General features: G+C 41.5%; 1 protein-coding gene across 1 annotated transcript in view; it reads right to left on the bottom strand.

Moving 5' to 3' along the window:
- The window catches only part of STK32A (serine/threonine kinase 32A), a 99,499-nt gene extending 89,865 nt beyond the window's left edge, over positions 1 to 9,634 (bottom strand). The window contains exons 1-3 of the mRNA XM_048491248.1: positions 9,479 to 9,634; positions 8,674 to 8,935; positions 1,215 to 1,354 (exon numbers count right to left, since the gene is read on the bottom strand). Of these exons, the coding sequence (XP_048347205.1) occupies positions 1,215 to 1,266 (52 nt within the window). The 5' untranslated portion in view covers positions 1,267 to 1,354; positions 8,674 to 8,935; positions 9,479 to 9,634. The remainder of the gene's footprint in view (positions 1 to 1,214; positions 1,355 to 8,673; positions 8,936 to 9,478) is intronic.
- Between the last annotated feature and the right edge of the window lie 8,836 nt (positions 9,635 to 18,470).

The following is an 18,470-nucleotide window of genomic DNA, read 5'->3' as shown; positions in this document are numbered from 1 at the left end:
TACCTGAAAAAAAAAACACAGTAGAAATCTTCAAATAGGTAACTACTACAGGACTGGGTATAACCTGCCGTAACAGACATTAAAAAACCTCACTCTGGGCATTTCGTTGCTTTCTTCTGGGGATTAAAACAGTCTCTGCAGCATTTGTGTAAAAGATATCCCTATACCCCACTATTCATTTTGAAAACTTAAAGGCATTTTTTTAAAAAGAGGGGATGGTGTCACCTCATACATTGTTCCCACAGTGTTCCTGAGTTTCTGGCTCATTCTGCACATGCAGAATAATGCACTTTCAAACTGCTTTCAGTTCTCTTTGAAGCTGTGCGGAATAGCAAGATCCACTTGCAAATAGTTGTGAAAGTGGTTTGAAAACGCATTATTTTGCATGTGCGAAAGGGGCCTCTGTTGGCTACCAGAAACAAAATTACATGGACCTTGGTGGCTGCAGTGGAAAGGATGTTTGAATGAAGTTTTGATTTGGAGTTGTTAGCCTCTGTGATATCATTGTCCTGAAAAAAGGTGTCTCAGAGCTGGAAAAGATGCTATCCACTGTGTTGTTGTTGCAGCTACCTTACCATTCTAAAGAACAGCTTGTTTAACTAAAAACCATGCATTCATCTAGAGCAGATGTTTAGTTTAAAAGAGTTTCCCATATGTATAATTTCTCTGGCAATAGTACATCACTAAGAAGTTTAATATGCACAAGAGTGATTTAAAATCCTACTCCAGTGTTACACTCCATCTCTTTAGTATTTTGGCTACTTTTCAGCATTCTTAAAGAGTAGGTAAGAAAATTGTAAATGTTAGCAAACGGAACCAAAAAAATGGCAGTAAATAGCTATCAAAATGAAATTATACGAAGTTGAATCACAATGAAACACCCATAAATTTAACAGTTTCTAAAATGGACCAAGAACATATCATTGTACACAGAAGCAAGTCTTGATGGGTTTTAATCACCAATTGAGGGAAAATAATGTCTTACAAGAAATAGACTGTTACTGCTGTTGCAAGTTTCCAACTATGATCAAGCAAATTGGCAAGTAAAAGAAATATCTCCAACAGTGTAGAGCCAAATAAACTTTTGTTCTGTGAAGATGCATAGCCAAATGATTATTCTTCAACCAGAATTGCATCACACAATCTTATAGATAGGCATACATCTCTCTTCTGAGCAAGTTATTCCAAACACAACAGTGTTCAAATGTTCTTACCTTCTTCGTTCTCATCAAACGTTGGTGACTTGCTGGAAGTGTTTGCGCCCATATTGGTGTTGGGTGGAAACTTTCTTCTGCACTTACATTATTCTGTACAACAAAGCATTAAGGGCAGTATTTTTCTCAAACTGTGGACCCTGAAGGGGAAAAAAATAAAGGAATAAACAGGATCATGGCTGTGGCCACAAGTAAGAATCTACAATATGTGAAGATCAGTGTAATTAATAATAGACTCACACCAGCAACAACTAGCAATCATCTGTTGTCACCAATAAAGCCCTAAACAGTCTGGGACCTTCATACCTTTAGAATTGCCTCTCCCTATATGTACCCACAAGAACTATTTGTTCTTCATCATGTGGTCTGCTGGTGATAGTTTGGACACAGGTGGCTTGACTGTCTTCAACAAGGAAAGAGTTGTTTTCAGTAGTGGCCTCTGTCTTGGGAAACTCTGCCGGATGACATCTGGGCCCTGCAGTATCTTTCTAGACTCTGTAGGGCCTACAAGATAGAATCTTTCTACCTGGAGTTCTATTGGGAATAGTCAAGGCTGATTAGCAGTGCTGCCTGTTTTGGACAGAAATCTAGTATGTTGATGGTTGGGTCAGGGTATCAAATAATAATGCCATATTCTGATGCCTGACCTAGGATACTTATATTTGGGTTGTACTAAATAGCAAATCTGTCACATCTTGAAAAAGACAGGAAAATTGGACATCCTTAAAGGATACACATGCTCAACAGTTTTCCCTTACCCCTATAAGCAAACCAATTGACTACATCAGTCAGATCACTCCTACCTCATCACATGCTTCTGGCTGTCTTGCTTTGTTTCAAAACAGGTACCCTTCAGCTGGTACAAGTACTATATCATTCTAAAAAAAAAACCTGAACACAAAAAATACCAAAAGTAACAGATAAAGGGTGCACTACTGTTCCTCAAACCAGCAATCTTAGCTCTGCCCTCAACCATCTTGAACTAGAATTCAGTTTAAAGGAAAATAAAAATGTGTATTGTCGAAGGCTTTCATAGCCAGAATCACTAGGATGTTGTGGGTTTTCCACATTGGATGGCATGTTTTCTGGATTGTATGGCTGAGAAAATACTACTGGAACATGGCCATACAACCCGGAAAACCCACAACATTCTAAATAAAAATTTGTTTGAAAAGAAGTCCATTAAACCTCCCTGAAACTCCGAGGAGATAACAAATCCAGGCATATCAATACACAGTTGCCTCACATATGCCTCTTTCCCCTCTCTTCTACCACCCAAACATCTAGTAACTACTTTATGAGATCGTTATGCAGAAGAAATTAATGATCAGACTAAATATTCTCACTACGATGGTCTGATTGATCGTCTCTTCTGCAGTCTGTTGGCTGCAGGATGGTCTGTTACTGTGCTTGGAAAAAATAATGGAACTTCAAGCACTTAAGTGTAAATATAATTAATATGGTCTTGACCTTGCATATGCAATTGCAAACAGTGCAGCATCCACTCAAGAGAGGAACATAAAGTTCGTTCTGCCCATAAGTCTTGGCTGGAGAAAAGGAACTGTTTGCCCAGTGATGGGGATAGGAGATGCCTTGCCCAATTGCCATTACTTTTTAGAGAAGAAGGCACCTTATACTACTCCCGGGCCTTCTGACTTCACTAGAATGAGAAGGAAAGGTTTTTGCCCAGGTGACTCAGTGAAGGAACTAGATAAGGTTCTAAGCATCAGGATATGTCACTGATGATCATGATTAAATTAATTCCTTATTACTGTGTATGGGTATGAAAGCTGGACAGTGAAGAAAGGTGACAAGAAGAAAGTTGATTCATTTGAAATATGGAAAGTTTCATGGATAGCATGGTTCGCCAAAAAGAGAAATAAGAGGATTCGAAATTAAAACAAGTCTGAACTCTCCCTAGAAGCGAAAACAGCTAAACCGAGGCTATTATACCTTGGTCTCATTATGAGATGACAAGGTTCACTGGAAAAGAATCACTAGGAAAAGTGAAAGGCAGCAGGAAAAGAGGAAGACCTGACATGAGGTGGATTGACTCTGTCAAGAAAACCACATCCCTCAGTTTGCAAGACCTGAGTAAGGCTATTAGCAATAGGATGTTTCAGAGGACATTAATTCATAGGGTTGTCATAAGTCAGCAGTTACTTGACAGCACTTAACACAAAAAACAATGACTCAGTGTGCAGGTAAACATTGAACCTGGGACAGTGTGCACACCAGGAGCAAGAAGCACACCCAATGTACAGTTCTTAATCCTGTTCAAGGAATGAGGAATGGACCCTGAGCACTTCCTTTCTTTTCTCCCTCTCCCTCCTTCCCTTGTTGTGTTTAACCAAAACTTAAAGGCTTCATTCAGACATCACATTAAGACAGAACATTTTGAGACAGAAGAGAACTTAAAGGCTTCATTCAGACATTACATGGCATTAAGACAGAATGCTCACAATCCCAATTTGTTCCCCAACTCATATGTGTGCCTCAGTTTTCCCTGGTAAATGCATGAGCACAGGAAATAGGAGGAGTGTTCACAAGCTGGGTAACAACCACAGTTTGAGGATATCTAGGCTTACTTCAGCTTGTTTGTGATGTCTGACTGAAGCCTTTAAATTATTACACTTACATATTCGCAAATGGCAGTTAACACAAACCAAAATCTCCACAGTAACCATGGCTTGAGGCTAGGAATTGAAATGGATTTGCAGACTTATTCAACAGTAAACCTGGCTAGCCTTAGCTGTGGGCGCAGCTATCATGCTAAATTATGGATAAAGCTGACAAGAAAAGGGGGACTTTCCATCAAAGGCTTCAGGGGGAATTAGAAAAAGCATGTGAGCCCAATTCCAATCACTTAACCAAAACTATAGTTTTATGTCTGCAGGCAGGTGCTGCAGGATAACTGATTTTTCTTTGGAGACAACATTAAAGGCTTCATAGCTGATCAGATAATCTTTCCCATCTTTTCTCCTCTTAAAAAGTGCCTTAAATTATTTAGATACCACAGGGCTTCGATATTTCTGCAGTAATTTAAGGGGCCACATAAACATCTGCCAGAGATTATCTGCAAGTGGGATTTCACAAATCAAGAATGGTTAGGAAATGACCCCACCATTCATTTAATTCTGTGGACATAAATCCACACTGAAAGTGCTCCCTAAATCCATCTCTTCCCAGGTTCCACACCAAAATGTCCAGGAATTTCTCAGCCTAGAGCTGGCAACTCTACATAAAACTATGCAGAACTGCTAAATCAAAGGAAATCCTGTCTCACTTTGAGAACACTTGGAGATTAGTGATACACTCATGGTTGATCTAGAGCCTGAAAATGTTAGTATCTTTCAAAATGTGATGCTGATTCAGAAAATAGTTGCCATGTATTATTATTATTTATTGAATTTCTTGCTGCCCCTCCCCTTTTGGGCTCGATCTAAATTGATGTTATTGCAACCAGCTAGCAAAGCAGGGAGACTAACAAATAGGTTGGCTGAAACCCTTGCTAAACTAGATTTGTTATGATATTAAAAAGCATATGTTGCCAAATGTAATCTGAATATCTCCAATTCATAGACTACTTTCCAGAGCTCAGTACTCCCCAAAATTAAGGTTTCAAAATCAGCACCAGATTTCCAGTATCACACAGAATCAAATCCACAATTCAGTCAACTTATTTGCTAGACCATGTCTTTAGTATATATTACAGGGCAGTTACTCCAGATTAAAGTCATATATATACACACACACAGTTACTCCAGACTAAAGTCAATAATTCTGTGGGCTTAGACTGGAGTATTCTGCACTGCATTGTGATGTTCAAAGCACGGCTATCTATAACTTTATTCCTATACTGTGAACTAGGTACCTTTCTCCTACATAACTCTAAAGTTTACATGCGTCTACCAAGATAAATTGTTTCAGGAAAGTACACCTTTAAAAAAACCATACCATTTAGATCCTGTGTGTGTTATTTAATTGTTTAATACAAGTAGACAGAGATCGTTGTACTGCTTTTGACTGTACTGTTTCATGGATTCTGATTTTTAGATTGTTATGTTAGCTGTTATTTATATTTGTATTTTGTCTTCTGATTGTGTACAAAATGATGTGATAGATGGTGACCAAAAAAATGAGAAAAGTCATCCAAGCATGGCTCTGTGTAGGCCCATTCAAAGAGAAGGTACTTCTCTCCTTAATGCTGGAGAGAATAAAAGGATAAGGAGGCATTCTTCAACCAGTTTCTTTGGCTCTTCCCAGGAGAAGCTTGGGTAAGAAGTGAGTGGTAAGGTGAATATATGCTCATACTTCTGGATATGTTTAGACATATGGGCTAGAAGGATGATGGTTATGAAGGCCTGGACCAGAACAAGGATTCTGAGAGCTAAGGAAAAGGAACTTTCCAAGTGGCATCTTTGGAGAAATTAGCTCAAAAAAGAGATGCAATTGGAAAAAGTTTTCCCTTCAAAGGCCCAAAATATGTGGTGAAGCCGGACAATAAACAACATTTTTTTTGTTCATGATGGACTGACGGTACTTCCTTTCAGGCAGGATGTCCATCACATTGAGGTTTTTGCACAATATAATATTTATTACATGCTTTCTAAAGAAGATTGAAAGTGGCTTTTGTGAGGTTTTCTAGCCAGACACTGATCAAATCTACTCCAAGAACAGGGACTCCCACAGAACTCATTGGGTAACCATTCTGGCAAATAGATAGTCCTCACCAATGGCATATACAAATGGGAGATCGCAGACATCGCACTCAAAGCAATTTATATTTGTTCTTTTTTTTGCAGTCTTCTTATTCCATAATCTGATTTCCCATTTCACATACTGCATTGTCTGTACAAAAATACATACTCAGCAACAGTCAGCTGCTGCATGAAAAACTGTTGCTTGCATGAAAAAGAAAACATACTGCTGAAGCAATTTCCTAAATGTCTTTAACAATTTCCTAAAATGTCTTTAACAAAGTGTCTGTTGGAGCAAAGATTATGGAAGCATAAAATACACGCTCAGTATTGATCTGGTAATAAAACAAAGCTACCCTTACCTCATTTCCACAGGGCCTGATCATGCAAAGTACAAAACTGATTTCTAGCTAAGATGCTCAGGACAACACCAACCCTTTCTCCACCATCACTCACTAGCGAGTTCTCTGCAAAGCATGTTACCGAATTCAGATAATTACTGATTAAGTCCATAATGAAGCACTCTATTTAAAAATGCATCTGACTTGATGGAGGAGGGTAATGTTTGCTTTTCGTAAAGTGATTTTGGTAAAAACAGTCCAAAGCATTAATTAAACATCTAATTTGAGGTCTGTATATTAATTTCAGTAAAATAAGGCAGACAGGATTTCAGACAAGTTTTACCAAGCCGTCTTTCTTTGTCTAAGACCCTGGAGAGCCACTGCCAGTCACAAGACTGACCAGCAGTATCTTAAGTCAAGGCAGTGTCACATGAGGGGCTGAACGAACAAATACAGGTATATTTTAACAAAAATACTCTTCTTCATAATGAAAAACAAGCAACCAGTAGAGCAGTATTTTATCTCTGAAGTGGAAGGACACAATGAAGACTGGTATTTCTCTTTTTCAAAAAACCAAAAGGGGGAGGGGCAGCAAGAACGACATTATGGGGTGATAAAACCCATAAACCAAGCTGCTAAAATTATGCCTCATCATAAGCAGCTATAAAAATCACTTGCCATATCATTTGCACAACTTGACTTTTGGAACTTGTGTCCTTACTGGCACAACACTTACATACAAGTTTCAAAAAGGATTCAGATTTGTTCCAAATTGTTTTTCGTCAAGCGGATTGTTTCAAGCGGATTGTTTCAAGGGTAGTGAGTGTCCCTCTGCGCAAATCACGCAACTCTAATATGCACACATTTGTTAAAACCGTCTACTTATCAACCAGATTTGCCCATTACCATTTACCATGTTCTTTATGAGGTTTATATCTGAAAAATATCTATCATATGAATCCCGTCCTTTCTAGGAGCTCAGAGTGGTGTACACGGTTTACCCTTCCACTATTTTATCCTCACAACAACCGTGTGAGGTCAATGGGGACACAGAGTAACTGGTCCAAATCCAGCCTGTGAGCTTTATGCTTGAGTGGGGATCTCAACCCCAGGTCTTTTTAGTCCAATACAGTGCTCACTTTATTTTTATTTAATTCATTTATATCCCCCCCCCCCTTTCTCTCCAGTGGGGACCCATTCCACCACATTGGTTCAAATAATTAAAACCTATCGAGGACAGTCTTGTTCTACTGTGTAAAATTATAATCAAAATAGTCAGACCACAAAGGAGTTGAGAACAATGGACTTTATTCGTAAAAGCAGATATTCATAGGTATATGAAACCAATGCCAAGACTGCACAATGTCAGGGTTTTGCAAATCTTAAAAATTAAAATTTGTATTTCTTTAGATAAAACATAACACATTGTTCAAGCCACTGTAGGACAAAATCTATCAGCTGTTCTGACCTTTGCTATTCCATTTCAAAACATTTGTTGAACTTTATTAATCGGTCAATGCACAGCTCCCCAGGGTTCCAACTGTTTAGTTCTACCACACTATCCTTTTATCGATCACAATATTCATGGCTCCATTAAGGGAACGGTAAACAGACTAATAAGTTAGGAGAGAGACAGAAAAGCGCAGGGGGACTTAGCGGGAGAGAATCAATCCAAACTATTGACATAATCAGTGCAATTTTTTTTGATAGCATGCCCTCACTGAGATCTCACGCCAAGAGGGCAAATAAATCCCATACTTTAAAAAAAATGTTATTCGAGTGCTTGATGTAAAAAACAAAGAAACAAATATGATGAGATGACTGAGGCTCATTCATAGGCTCTGAAACTATGTTAAACATACTATATTGGGGGGAACAAGCCATTCAAACCAGCCCAATAGCATTAAAAACTTTTTGCATTACTAGAAAAAAATAACACAAATTTCTGAAAGGGCTGAGCATACACATATTCATAAATGCTGCAGCTTTGACAGAAACCTGGTCATTAACTAATTTTGTTTTAAGCACTGGGGACTCAACGGTTTGCTACAGAGCATACATATATTCCACGTTGTTCCCCTCCTTTGCGACCTTGCTGTTAAGATCCCCTGCAAAATAAACCCATAAACAGGAAGAAAGCTTAACTGCGCTTCAAAATACTCTTCAGCTGGCTTGAACACCCATTCTAGCAATACACACACACACGCGGCAAGCGTTCGTCCTTCTGCGCTAACTACGCTGGAGCGATCACTCGGGATATGTCAGCATTTCGAAGTTGCTAACTCAAAGTCAAAGTTGCCCTCGACGCAAGCCCGCCCCCCCAAAAAGCTACCAGGAGATCAAAGAAAGGGAGCGCGCGCGGCTTACTGGCTGGGAAACCAGCTTAGAGGGATAAACGAGCAAAACCACCTTTCTTACCTTGCCTTAGGAAGGGCAGAAAGTAGCAACTGAGACGCAGAGCAACGGCCAGGACAAACAGCCCGAACAACCTGAAGCTGCAGAGGGAGAGAAAACCGTCGAGGGGGTGAGAGAGCGCCGCTCCAGCTTTGCATTTGGTGCGTGTTTGTACGTCAAGGCTCCTTTTTGCAGGAGGGCGGCCGGAGGCAAGGACACTTGGGAGAAGAGCCGAGGAGAGCCTCTATTGCAGCGAAGTTTCCCGTTTGCAGATTGCAGGAGGAGCCTGCAGCAATCGCGGGGGGGGGGGGGGAAGCAGAGAGAGAGAGAGACGAAATAAACCAGATGAACAGCTATGGTCTCAAAGACGCACACACAAAACAAAGGACAGGCCATAAAGTCGCAGCCGCGGAGAGCACAAAAAGCAGGAGGCGACAGTTTAGGACGGTGCGCGGTGAACGCAGCGGGGAGCCTCTGCAATTGTAGCTAATGCCGGACGAATTGGCAGCGTTTCTCCAACTGCAGACGAATCGGAGGCGCGCCGGCTGGGACTTAAAACCCCGTGTCCCTTAAAGGCTTTATGCAGATCGGCCCTTTTCAGAGATCCCTGAAGAAGTTTCTGTCCGTTATGTCCAGGGCGAGGAGGATCATGTTTGACCCGTCTTTTTTTTTAAGTAGAGGCGCCCCGCCACACGCGGCAGATGAAACAATGCCAACGACCCTGCAAAGTCTTTTCCTGGCTCTCAAATGGAAGGAGATGCAGTATTGTAAAACAAGACCCTCCCCTGCCCTCAGAAAGTCCTACAGGAAAAGCACACATTTCACGCACCGCTTATTCAGGTCCATCCCCCTCACTGGAACTCCGCTCGCTCTTCGAACCGGATCGAAGCAGGCATTTGAGCCCACAAGTTTGCGGGTTCGCTAAACCGGGTCTGTCACTCAGGATAAACGCCTGACTCGAAGCTGGAAGGATGAGAATCCTCGAATGAAATTGAAGCAGCTCTTTGGGGTGGGGGAGGCAGCGGGATTAATTACACTCGCTTCACACATGAGGAGGTGCATCGGCAGACCAAAGTGCACTTTTCTTTCAACGCCTGAAATGATCAGAACTTTTTCTCAGTGAAAACGGAGCACAGGAACCAGGAATTCATTTCATTTAAGAACGATGAATTCGCTCCTTATTACTGCATTGACTGGACTGTCGCCTTTAAAGGATCCCCTTTTTGTGTGGTGTCTGGAGAGGCAACGTTTTTGCCCCATACCTTCGAGGCAGACACCAAGCTTGGCCGGCAGGACCCTGGAGAGCAGAGTGAGGACTCGATCAACTCTCTTCAGGGCGGTTCCAGTTTTTGGCGGGAAGTGTTCCTCAACCCTCAAATCCTACTAGTCGGAGGCACCAAAGCCACTTTATAGGGAAGGCTTCCATTTGCTGAACCAGTAGTGTATTTTGCAAGTAGTGTATTTTGCAAGATCCATATATATTATTTCCCAACTTAGAAAAAATTGTATAAACCTGAAAGAGGAGGCAGTGAAATGAGAGCTTTTTCAAAGGCCCAGTCTGTGTTAGCAGCCAGTTTGCATCACTGTTCAGCATATTCTTTAGTGAAATGATGAAACAGCATTACACTTACCTGTTATTCACCAAGCATCTTCTGTGCAGGCAAACATTTGTCTTTTGCATGCGCAGTCCCAATTTGGACTGCACAGAAGAGTGATGATTAACTGTGTGTATGTGTCACACCTGAAATTAGTTGTGTATAGTTTGCAACTGATAACTCCTGGATCTAGAGAGGAAAGCCAGATTTTAAAGATTTGCCCCCTACAGCCCAAACCCGCCCTCTGCATTTGGCGGAGGCCAATTTACTGGTGGTCCCCGGCCCCCCAATGATGCGGCTGACCCCTGCCTGGTGGAATGCCCTCCCACCAGCTGTCCGGGCCCTGCGGGACCTTAATGAGTTCCTCAGGGCCTGTAAGACTGAGCTGTTCCACCAGGCTTTTGGGAAGGCCAGCCGCTGACGTGCGCCCCCTCCCCCCTTTCTATAACATCAGGGGACCCTGTTGTCCTCCCTTCGGGGGGGGGGGTGTTAAACTATTGGATGCCATCTGCTGCTTTTTGTAAGTTTTGTAAGTTGTATTAGAACGCTGTATTTTAACAGGGAATGGTTTTAATATGTATAGAGCCTATTTATTTATTTAATTGATTGGTTAGGTTAACTGTGCTCTACTTATATATTTGTGTTGTGCACCGCCCTGAGCCCTCCGTATTATTCGTCAATACATCACACAGTCCTAGATGCTTGGGAAGTGTCCGACGTGATTTAATACAAAATCCAGCATAGTGATCTTGTTTGTTGCGTATAACTGTTTTTGTATCAATAAAATAATAATAATAATAATAATAATAATAATAATAATAATAATAATAATAATAATAATAATAATAATAATAATAAAGGATCCAGTTATACCATTCCATTTGTAGATTAACAATATTTATTGCACTCATTTTATAAGTGTTCACTTTTCTGAAGCTTAAATGTATGTATATATATAAGTTATCTATGGGACTGAAAACTTTTATCAATTTATCCATGCAATCCAGATTAAAATTTGTCTTTTCATTAATAGGTTGAGCTAAGCAAATCAGTGTCTTCAAGTCTTTGCATTTTGCTCTTTTCTTCCCGTTTGAACACCAAGCTAGTAGATGGTGAAGTGAGTATGGGCTTCCTTCGGAAAATAAGAGCTACTTGTACCATATGAGAATAATCACTTCCATAGATCTGAGCTAGGTAACGTTGGGCTACTTGGGAGCAAGCCCCATGCACGGTTGAGACAGACTGACAAGTAAACTTGCAAAGCTCTGATTCTCACAAATTTTAGAAAAAACACTATTTTCCTTCAGAGGCATACTAATATATTAAATGTGTATAGTTGCTTATATATAATCAGATAATGGATTAATAAATTAAAACCCAAGCTGGGGGGGATCAAGTTATTGGGGGGGAAATTACAGTTGATTGCAGTAGCTATGTATTTGGCTATTATTGAGATTCTGAAAAGATTGATGACCATGCTGGAAGATTGATCTACATTTCATCTTCCTGTGTTTTACAATGCTGGTATAATTTGGATCACTTCCCTGGATCTAATGCTAATAGTTCTTCCCCTTCCCCAGGAAAGCAATGCACATTTCTACTCATGGCAGATAATGAGAGCCTAACTGGCTAATGGCCCAATCTGGGATTGGGGAATTGACATAGAAGTGGCACAGGCCCATACAGGTGGATTTGGCTTCCCAGGGGTATTTACCCTGGTGGAGGGGCAAACACGCTTGTGGGTGGACTCTGCGGCCCTTCAAGATGCCTACCTTCATTAATGCTCTGGCGCTGCAGTCAGCCATGTCGGTGTAGGAGGGCTTGCTTTAGGAGTTCCTGGGAGTGGAGCTGATATTAGTTGCCTTCCATCTGGACCTTGCTGCTGGGAATGTGGCATCTGGGGCCTGTGTAATTAGCCCTTTGGAGAGTTTTCAGGTGGGTGGGTTTTTTCCCCATTTTAGCTGCTTCCCTGTGCTACCTGAAAGCCCTCTGGAGGCAACAAGGCAGCATGGCAGTGGCACTATCCCTGACTGCCTCGGGCTTTAGATTGGGCTGTCCGATTGTGAGGGAAAGAGATCTTGGCGTTGTAGTGGAAAGCTCAATTGAAATGTTGACCCAGTGTGCAGCAGCAGTGAAAAAGGCAAACTCCATGGTAGGAATTATTAGGAAAGGGACTGAAAATAAAATTGTAATGCCTCATTGTAATGTCCTTGTATAGAGCTGTGGTGTGGCTCATTTGGAATTCTATAGGTGATCCTGGTCACCATATCCTAAAAAAGGATATTGGCAAGTTGAAAGAAGTACACAAGAGCAGCAACCAAAATGATTAAGGGGGCTGGAACACCTTTCTTATGAGGAAAGTCTGACAGTCTGAGGCTGTTCAGTCTAGAAAAAACATCTGGGGGGGACATGATAGAGGTATATAAAATTTCTCATGAGATAGAACAATTGGATAGACTTTTTAATTCCTCTGCAATATTAGAGCTCAGGGTCTCTCAGTGTTGGGAAATAGACTCAGAACAGACAAAAGGAAATATTCAATTAATTGAATTACTTAATGAGTAATTAAAATGTGGAATTCACTGACAATGGACATCGTGATGGCCAAGTGCATAGATGGGTTAAAAGTGGATTAGATGGATTAATGAAGAAAAGGCTCACCAATAGTTAAAAGCCATACTGAGTCAGGTAAACCTCCATATACAAAGGGGGTCTTGCGGTGCAGAGTGGTAAGCTACTGCAGTCAAAGCTCTGCTCATGACCTGAGTTTGATGCTGAGGAAGTTCATTTCAGGTAGTTGGCTCAAGGTTGATTCAGCCTTGCATCCTTCCAAGGTTGGTAAAATGGTGTAAAGGGTATATTGCTGGGGAGGCAATGGCAAACCACCTCATAAACATAGTCAGCCTAGTAAACATTGTGATTTGGCATCACCCCATAGGTCAGTAATGATCTGGTGCTTACTATGAGGAAGCATCAGAGCTTCTATGCTCAGTTTCTTTGGCCCTCCCCAGCAACTCACAGGCTGCTGTGTAGAACAGCAGGTTGGACTAGATCAGGATCTATTTATATTCTTATGTTCTGTGATGCTCCTCCTTTCTGTGTGTCACTCCGGAAATTCCACTCTTTGGTCGTCCCCCCCCCCCCTCCTATTTGTATTTCTGAAAACTGCTGGCAGCTGGAATTACAATGATAGTTTCACAGGGCATTTAATATAGTGATATATTCCCCATAACAATTCCTTTTTCTATGGCCATGATCCATGATGTTTGTTCAGAAGTACATTCAGTTCAATAGCCTTACTTTTAGTGGTGGAATTCAAATAATTTAACAAACGGTTCTGGGGGTAGGATTCAAATAATTTAACAACGGGTTGTTTACAAGCACCATTTTAACAACCAGTTCTGCTGAAGTGCTGTGAACCTGATGAATCCCACCACTGCTTACTCTGATAAAACTTATTTAGCTAAGGGACAGTTTCAGCTGAGTTGGATCCCTCCGTTTCCAAAACCAGCCCAGGGCTATGTGAAGGAAGGAAAAAGCCAGTTGCGGAAGAGGTGCTATATTGGAGATGGGCATTGGGGAAGGCTTAGGTAAAAGTTTAAAAGGCTGGGGCTGCACTCTTGTTATACTCCTTCTGACCTCTTGTTCGCAGGGTTCAACTGCTCTTATTGCTAGCTTCCTCCTTCCCTCCTCCTTTTTGAGACCCCCTTTTCAGACAGTAATTGCACTATCATTATTCATTGTTGTTGTTTTTTGAAAAAAAAACACATAATGACAGAAGAATAAAAATGATAATATTTAGTACACATAAGCATTCAAGGATCCCTTGTAATAACTTTGTGGCCACCCAGGAGTCTCTGCCTCCCAGGTTGGGAACCACTGCTCAACATAGTTCTGGGCTGGCACTGGAAAGGGAGGTATCTAAACAAGGGGTGCAAACATCAATGGACAGAACAACCCAGCCAAAACTGGCTTGAAAATACATGACAGAGGAAGATTTAGAAGCCCTTTCACACTCTCTCATTGCTCTAAAGCAGTGTTTTCCAACCTTTTCAACGTCCCTTGACCTGACTCTTCATATCTCACAGTACCCCTGCCATCCTCCCCCCACCTTCCCCTCCCAGTTCCCCTGCTTGCCACCCGCCACCTTCCCCTCTCAGGGTGAAGGGAAGTACAGAGGGTGGGGGAGTGGCTGCTGACCTTGCAGCAGGCCCTGCCCCCTGGGCCAGCTCCATATCCTTGCTGGTGTCGGTGGGAGACACCACAAAAAAGGGGGGGCTGGTAGCATTGCCGTGGTACCCCTGGGACATGCTCACGCCACCCCAGGGTACCACGGAACCCTGGTTGGGAATCGCTGCTTTAAAGGGTGTGGAGGATTCACTTCAATTAATTACTTCCTGTTCTCCAGCTTTGTGTGGGGGCTTTAATTACTGCTTATTGTCATTAAAGCAAAAAAAAGGATTGCTCATTCTTTTTTCTTTTATTTTTAGATTCTTCATTGCACAATTACAAAATTATAAACCTAAGGGGGGAAAAATCAGTCTCTTTACCTGCAAAGACAGAAGTGCTAATTAAAGTGCCCCCTCTCTCCCATGCAACAATGGAAAGTAAAATTATGCCAAAAAATGGAAGTTCTTTTTAAACCAGAGCTATTTTTAAAGGAAGTGTTTTTTAGAAACCTCAGTTGCACCTTGGTCAATCCACACAGGATAGTCTAGTGCTTTAATTGTTGTTGTTTTTTAAATACCACAAACCAGATCTTATAAAAAGATTGAAAACAACACAGAAAAGGTAGTAGGACAACATATTGACTGATGATGTAATCTGGATCATCTGCATAAACAGTATGAACAAATCATAGCAATTCTAGACTGAATGGTCAAATGGAATCAACCACAATGGCAGAAAAAGGCTGACTACATCGGAAGGCTACGGTAGTAACACCTTCTCAACCCAGTACATGAATTAACTAGCTTAAAAAAACAGCAAATTGTTTCTGCATTTTTCTTGATTAGATTTGAATTGTACACATCATCTTATAAGTCCTGCTTTATTTCTTCCCTTGACCTTATTTTTTCCCTACATAAAAATGAGCAACCACTCCTTAAATCTGTAGGAGTGAAAGTTTATGTTGGAATAAAATGTTGTTATTCCTTAAGATACCTCTAGATTCCTGAGAGAATTATCAGACCCACTGAGTCCCAAATGAGCAACCACTCCTTAAATCTGTAAAAGTGAAAGTTTATGTTGGAATAAAATGTTGTTAATCCTTAAGATACCTCTAGATTCCTGAGAGAATTATCAGACCCACTGAGTCCCTGCCTAATACTGTATATGTTTATTCTAGGAGCATTAGCTTTTCTGAACAAGAGCTGACTTGGTCAGATGCATGCAATGGGTCTTTGGGCCTTTCCCCACTTTTCCCTCGGCCGCCATCGCTGCGTGCAATTCCCAGCGCGCGGCATCCCTGGCGCGCGCCCAGGCGTCCCCATGACACATGGGGTCATCAAAAGGCACCCTTTGCAAGAGCGCCAGGGATGCCTCGCGCTGAGGGGGCGCGACAGCGGCAGCGTCGGGACGGTTGCGCTGTCGCCGCCCCTCTCGAGGGGAGTGCCAGGGGACCCCGCGCTACTCTCCTCAAGTAGGGCGGAGCTTAAGGTAAGTGGGGAAAGGCCCTTTGTCTGGGTGTCCTGTAGGTTATCACTAGAGTACTTTATATGTCTAGCTGATAAAAGATCATACCCCTGGCATACAAAAAATAGTAGTATCCCATTGAAAACTATACAAAAACCAGTAGTTGGTCAAAGCTCTTTTACCACTAGACAGGACACACAGATCATTTTACAGTCTGAGAGCAGAGGAAGAATGCAGTAGTCCTTTATGGATGATGATGCTGGAAATTTCATTTGATACACAATGCAGAAAGTCATAGAAGCCAAATTATAAGTTTAAACGAGGTTATGAAGAGAAAGTTGTAAATAGTGGGATTGAAGGGCAATGAAATAAAGGAAATACATGGTGAGGTATAATTAGATAAAATGTGGATGTATTGAACAAAAGTAAACATCTTCATAACAATTATGTGGTATAAAACTAAACAATAGGAATAAATTGTGATAATGCAATTTCCCTACTTTTGCTTTTAAAAAAAAATCTTTGGTGCCCTCTACTGGATATAAAGAAGTATGAAAGACTTGCCTGTCACTAAGTTCCTATGCTGATTGATTGATGATACATGCTGGTGGCTTCAGTCCTGCTTTTTCATATGATTTTTATGCTACAAATGAAAGGTATTTCATACCAGTAAACAAAAGAAGGACACAAAAAGTACACAGAAAGGGAGGTATTGGGGGGGAAAGACTTCCTTCAAAAATTGGAAGGCTTGCCCAAACAAGGCAAACACCCCCCCCACCCCACCCCACCCCCCCCCCCCGCAAAACTTGCACACAGGAAATGCAAGCAAACAATTAGGAGTGAAAGAAAGGGTTTTGGAAGGCCAGATTGCTAAACACATCAAAACCAATAATATTACTTCTTTAAGTATATTAGGAGCATGAAACCAGCTAGAGAAGCAGTTGGACAATTACATGACCATGGCATTAAAGAAACAATAAGGAGGATAAAGCAGTTGATCAGGAGGTCAATGAATTCTTCTCATCTGTCTTCGCTGTTGAAGATATAAGGCAGATACCTTTTCCTGGATAGATATTTTGGGGAAGGGAGAATGAGGTGCCTGGGGCAAGTGGTGTTAACAAGGCAGGAAATTACAGACAGTATAGACAAATTGCAAAGAAGTCACTGGGACAACATGATATTCATCCTAATGGTATTCATTCTAGAGTTCTTCAAGAACTAAAATGGGAAATTGTTGAATTTCAAACAATGACTTGTAACATGTCCCTAAGATCAGCCTCTGTAGCAGAGGACTGGAGAATGGCCTATTTATAAAAAGGGTTCTGGGGCACCCTGGGAAATTACAGGCCAGTTAGCGGGCATCCCCATCCAAATCAGAGGCAGCAGGCCACAACGCACCACCCCTCTGCTCCCATAGAGGATTCCCAGCAGTGTGGGGAGGCTCACAAAGTGAAAAAGCTTCCCCACCACCGCAAAGCCTCTATGGGCCTCAACAGACTTAACGCTACCTTCTTGATGGCTTAAGTCTGAAGGGCAGTCCACCGGCGTAACATTGGTAAAGGCCAGGAGGGAGCCAACTAATGTCAGTTCCTCCCCTGGCTACACTCTTGGCCCACCCCCACTACAGCAGCAGGGCCCCTGAGATGATGGTGTGGCATCCAGCACTGCGTCTCAGTGCTGGGAGAGGCCACAGCAAGTGCCCCAGGGAGGCAAATTTGCCAGCGCGGTTGTGCACTGTATCCATGAGCAGATTCCCCCCTCCTCGTTGGATGGGGCACAATGTCTATTCCAGGTAAATTGATGGAAAGCCTTCGACAATATATAGTATTGTTACTTTATGTGTAATAGATGTATTGGAATTGTTATCTGTTAATTGTAGGTATTAAACACTTTATGTTGTATATATTACTTTGTGTATAAATTAGGATTAAGAGTCTGAAAACTTTCGTGGAAGCAGTTAAGTTTACAAGTAAACCATTTACACAAACACACAAACATATACTCTTTTGATCATTATAGAGCTGAGCAGCTGGGGTTAAACAATAGAACAACTTGTTATCTGTTATCTATGAATTCCTCCCAGAATTCTTTTTTTGTTATTGGGAGCCGTCAAGAAATTCAATCACTGTCAGAACTTTGGTCAAGTTGCTCAGGCTGCGAAAGGGAACAAATTTAAAACAGGCCAATTTTTTCTGTCTCCTTCAATTGGGAGGCCCTGTTCTGATTAGACTCTGTTTCACCTGTTTGATGTTGTGAGAATGAGCAGGAAGTATTAGTTACCCGTCTCAATCTCTCAAAATATTAAAGAGATGTTGTGATTATCTGTGCCAATCTGGCCCAAGTCACTAATTGGCTGATGTGTAAGTATGACCAGAAGCTTAGCTCTGGAAAGTTCCACTCATATTTGGTTCTAATTGGTTGAGTTAGATTCACCTGACCGTGATTGATGAATCTTTATAAAAAAAACTTACTATGGTGCTAGAGTGGCTATTCTATTCTGAACCTACCTGAAATGCTGTACTTTTTTTTAACTTATGCTTGCTGGAAGAAACTAAGACCAACGCTACAAGGATTTCAAGGACTGTGCTAATA

The sequence above is a fragment of the Sphaerodactylus townsendi genome, linkage group LG03, assembly GCF_021028975.2.
Source record: "Sphaerodactylus townsendi isolate TG3544 linkage group LG03, MPM_Stown_v2.3, whole genome shotgun sequence".
NCBI classification, from domain to species: domain Eukaryota; kingdom Metazoa; phylum Chordata; class Lepidosauria; order Squamata; family Sphaerodactylidae; genus Sphaerodactylus; species Sphaerodactylus townsendi.
The sequence above is the reverse complement of the archived record's forward strand: the minus strand, read 5'-3'. Positions and strand labels throughout refer to the sequence as shown.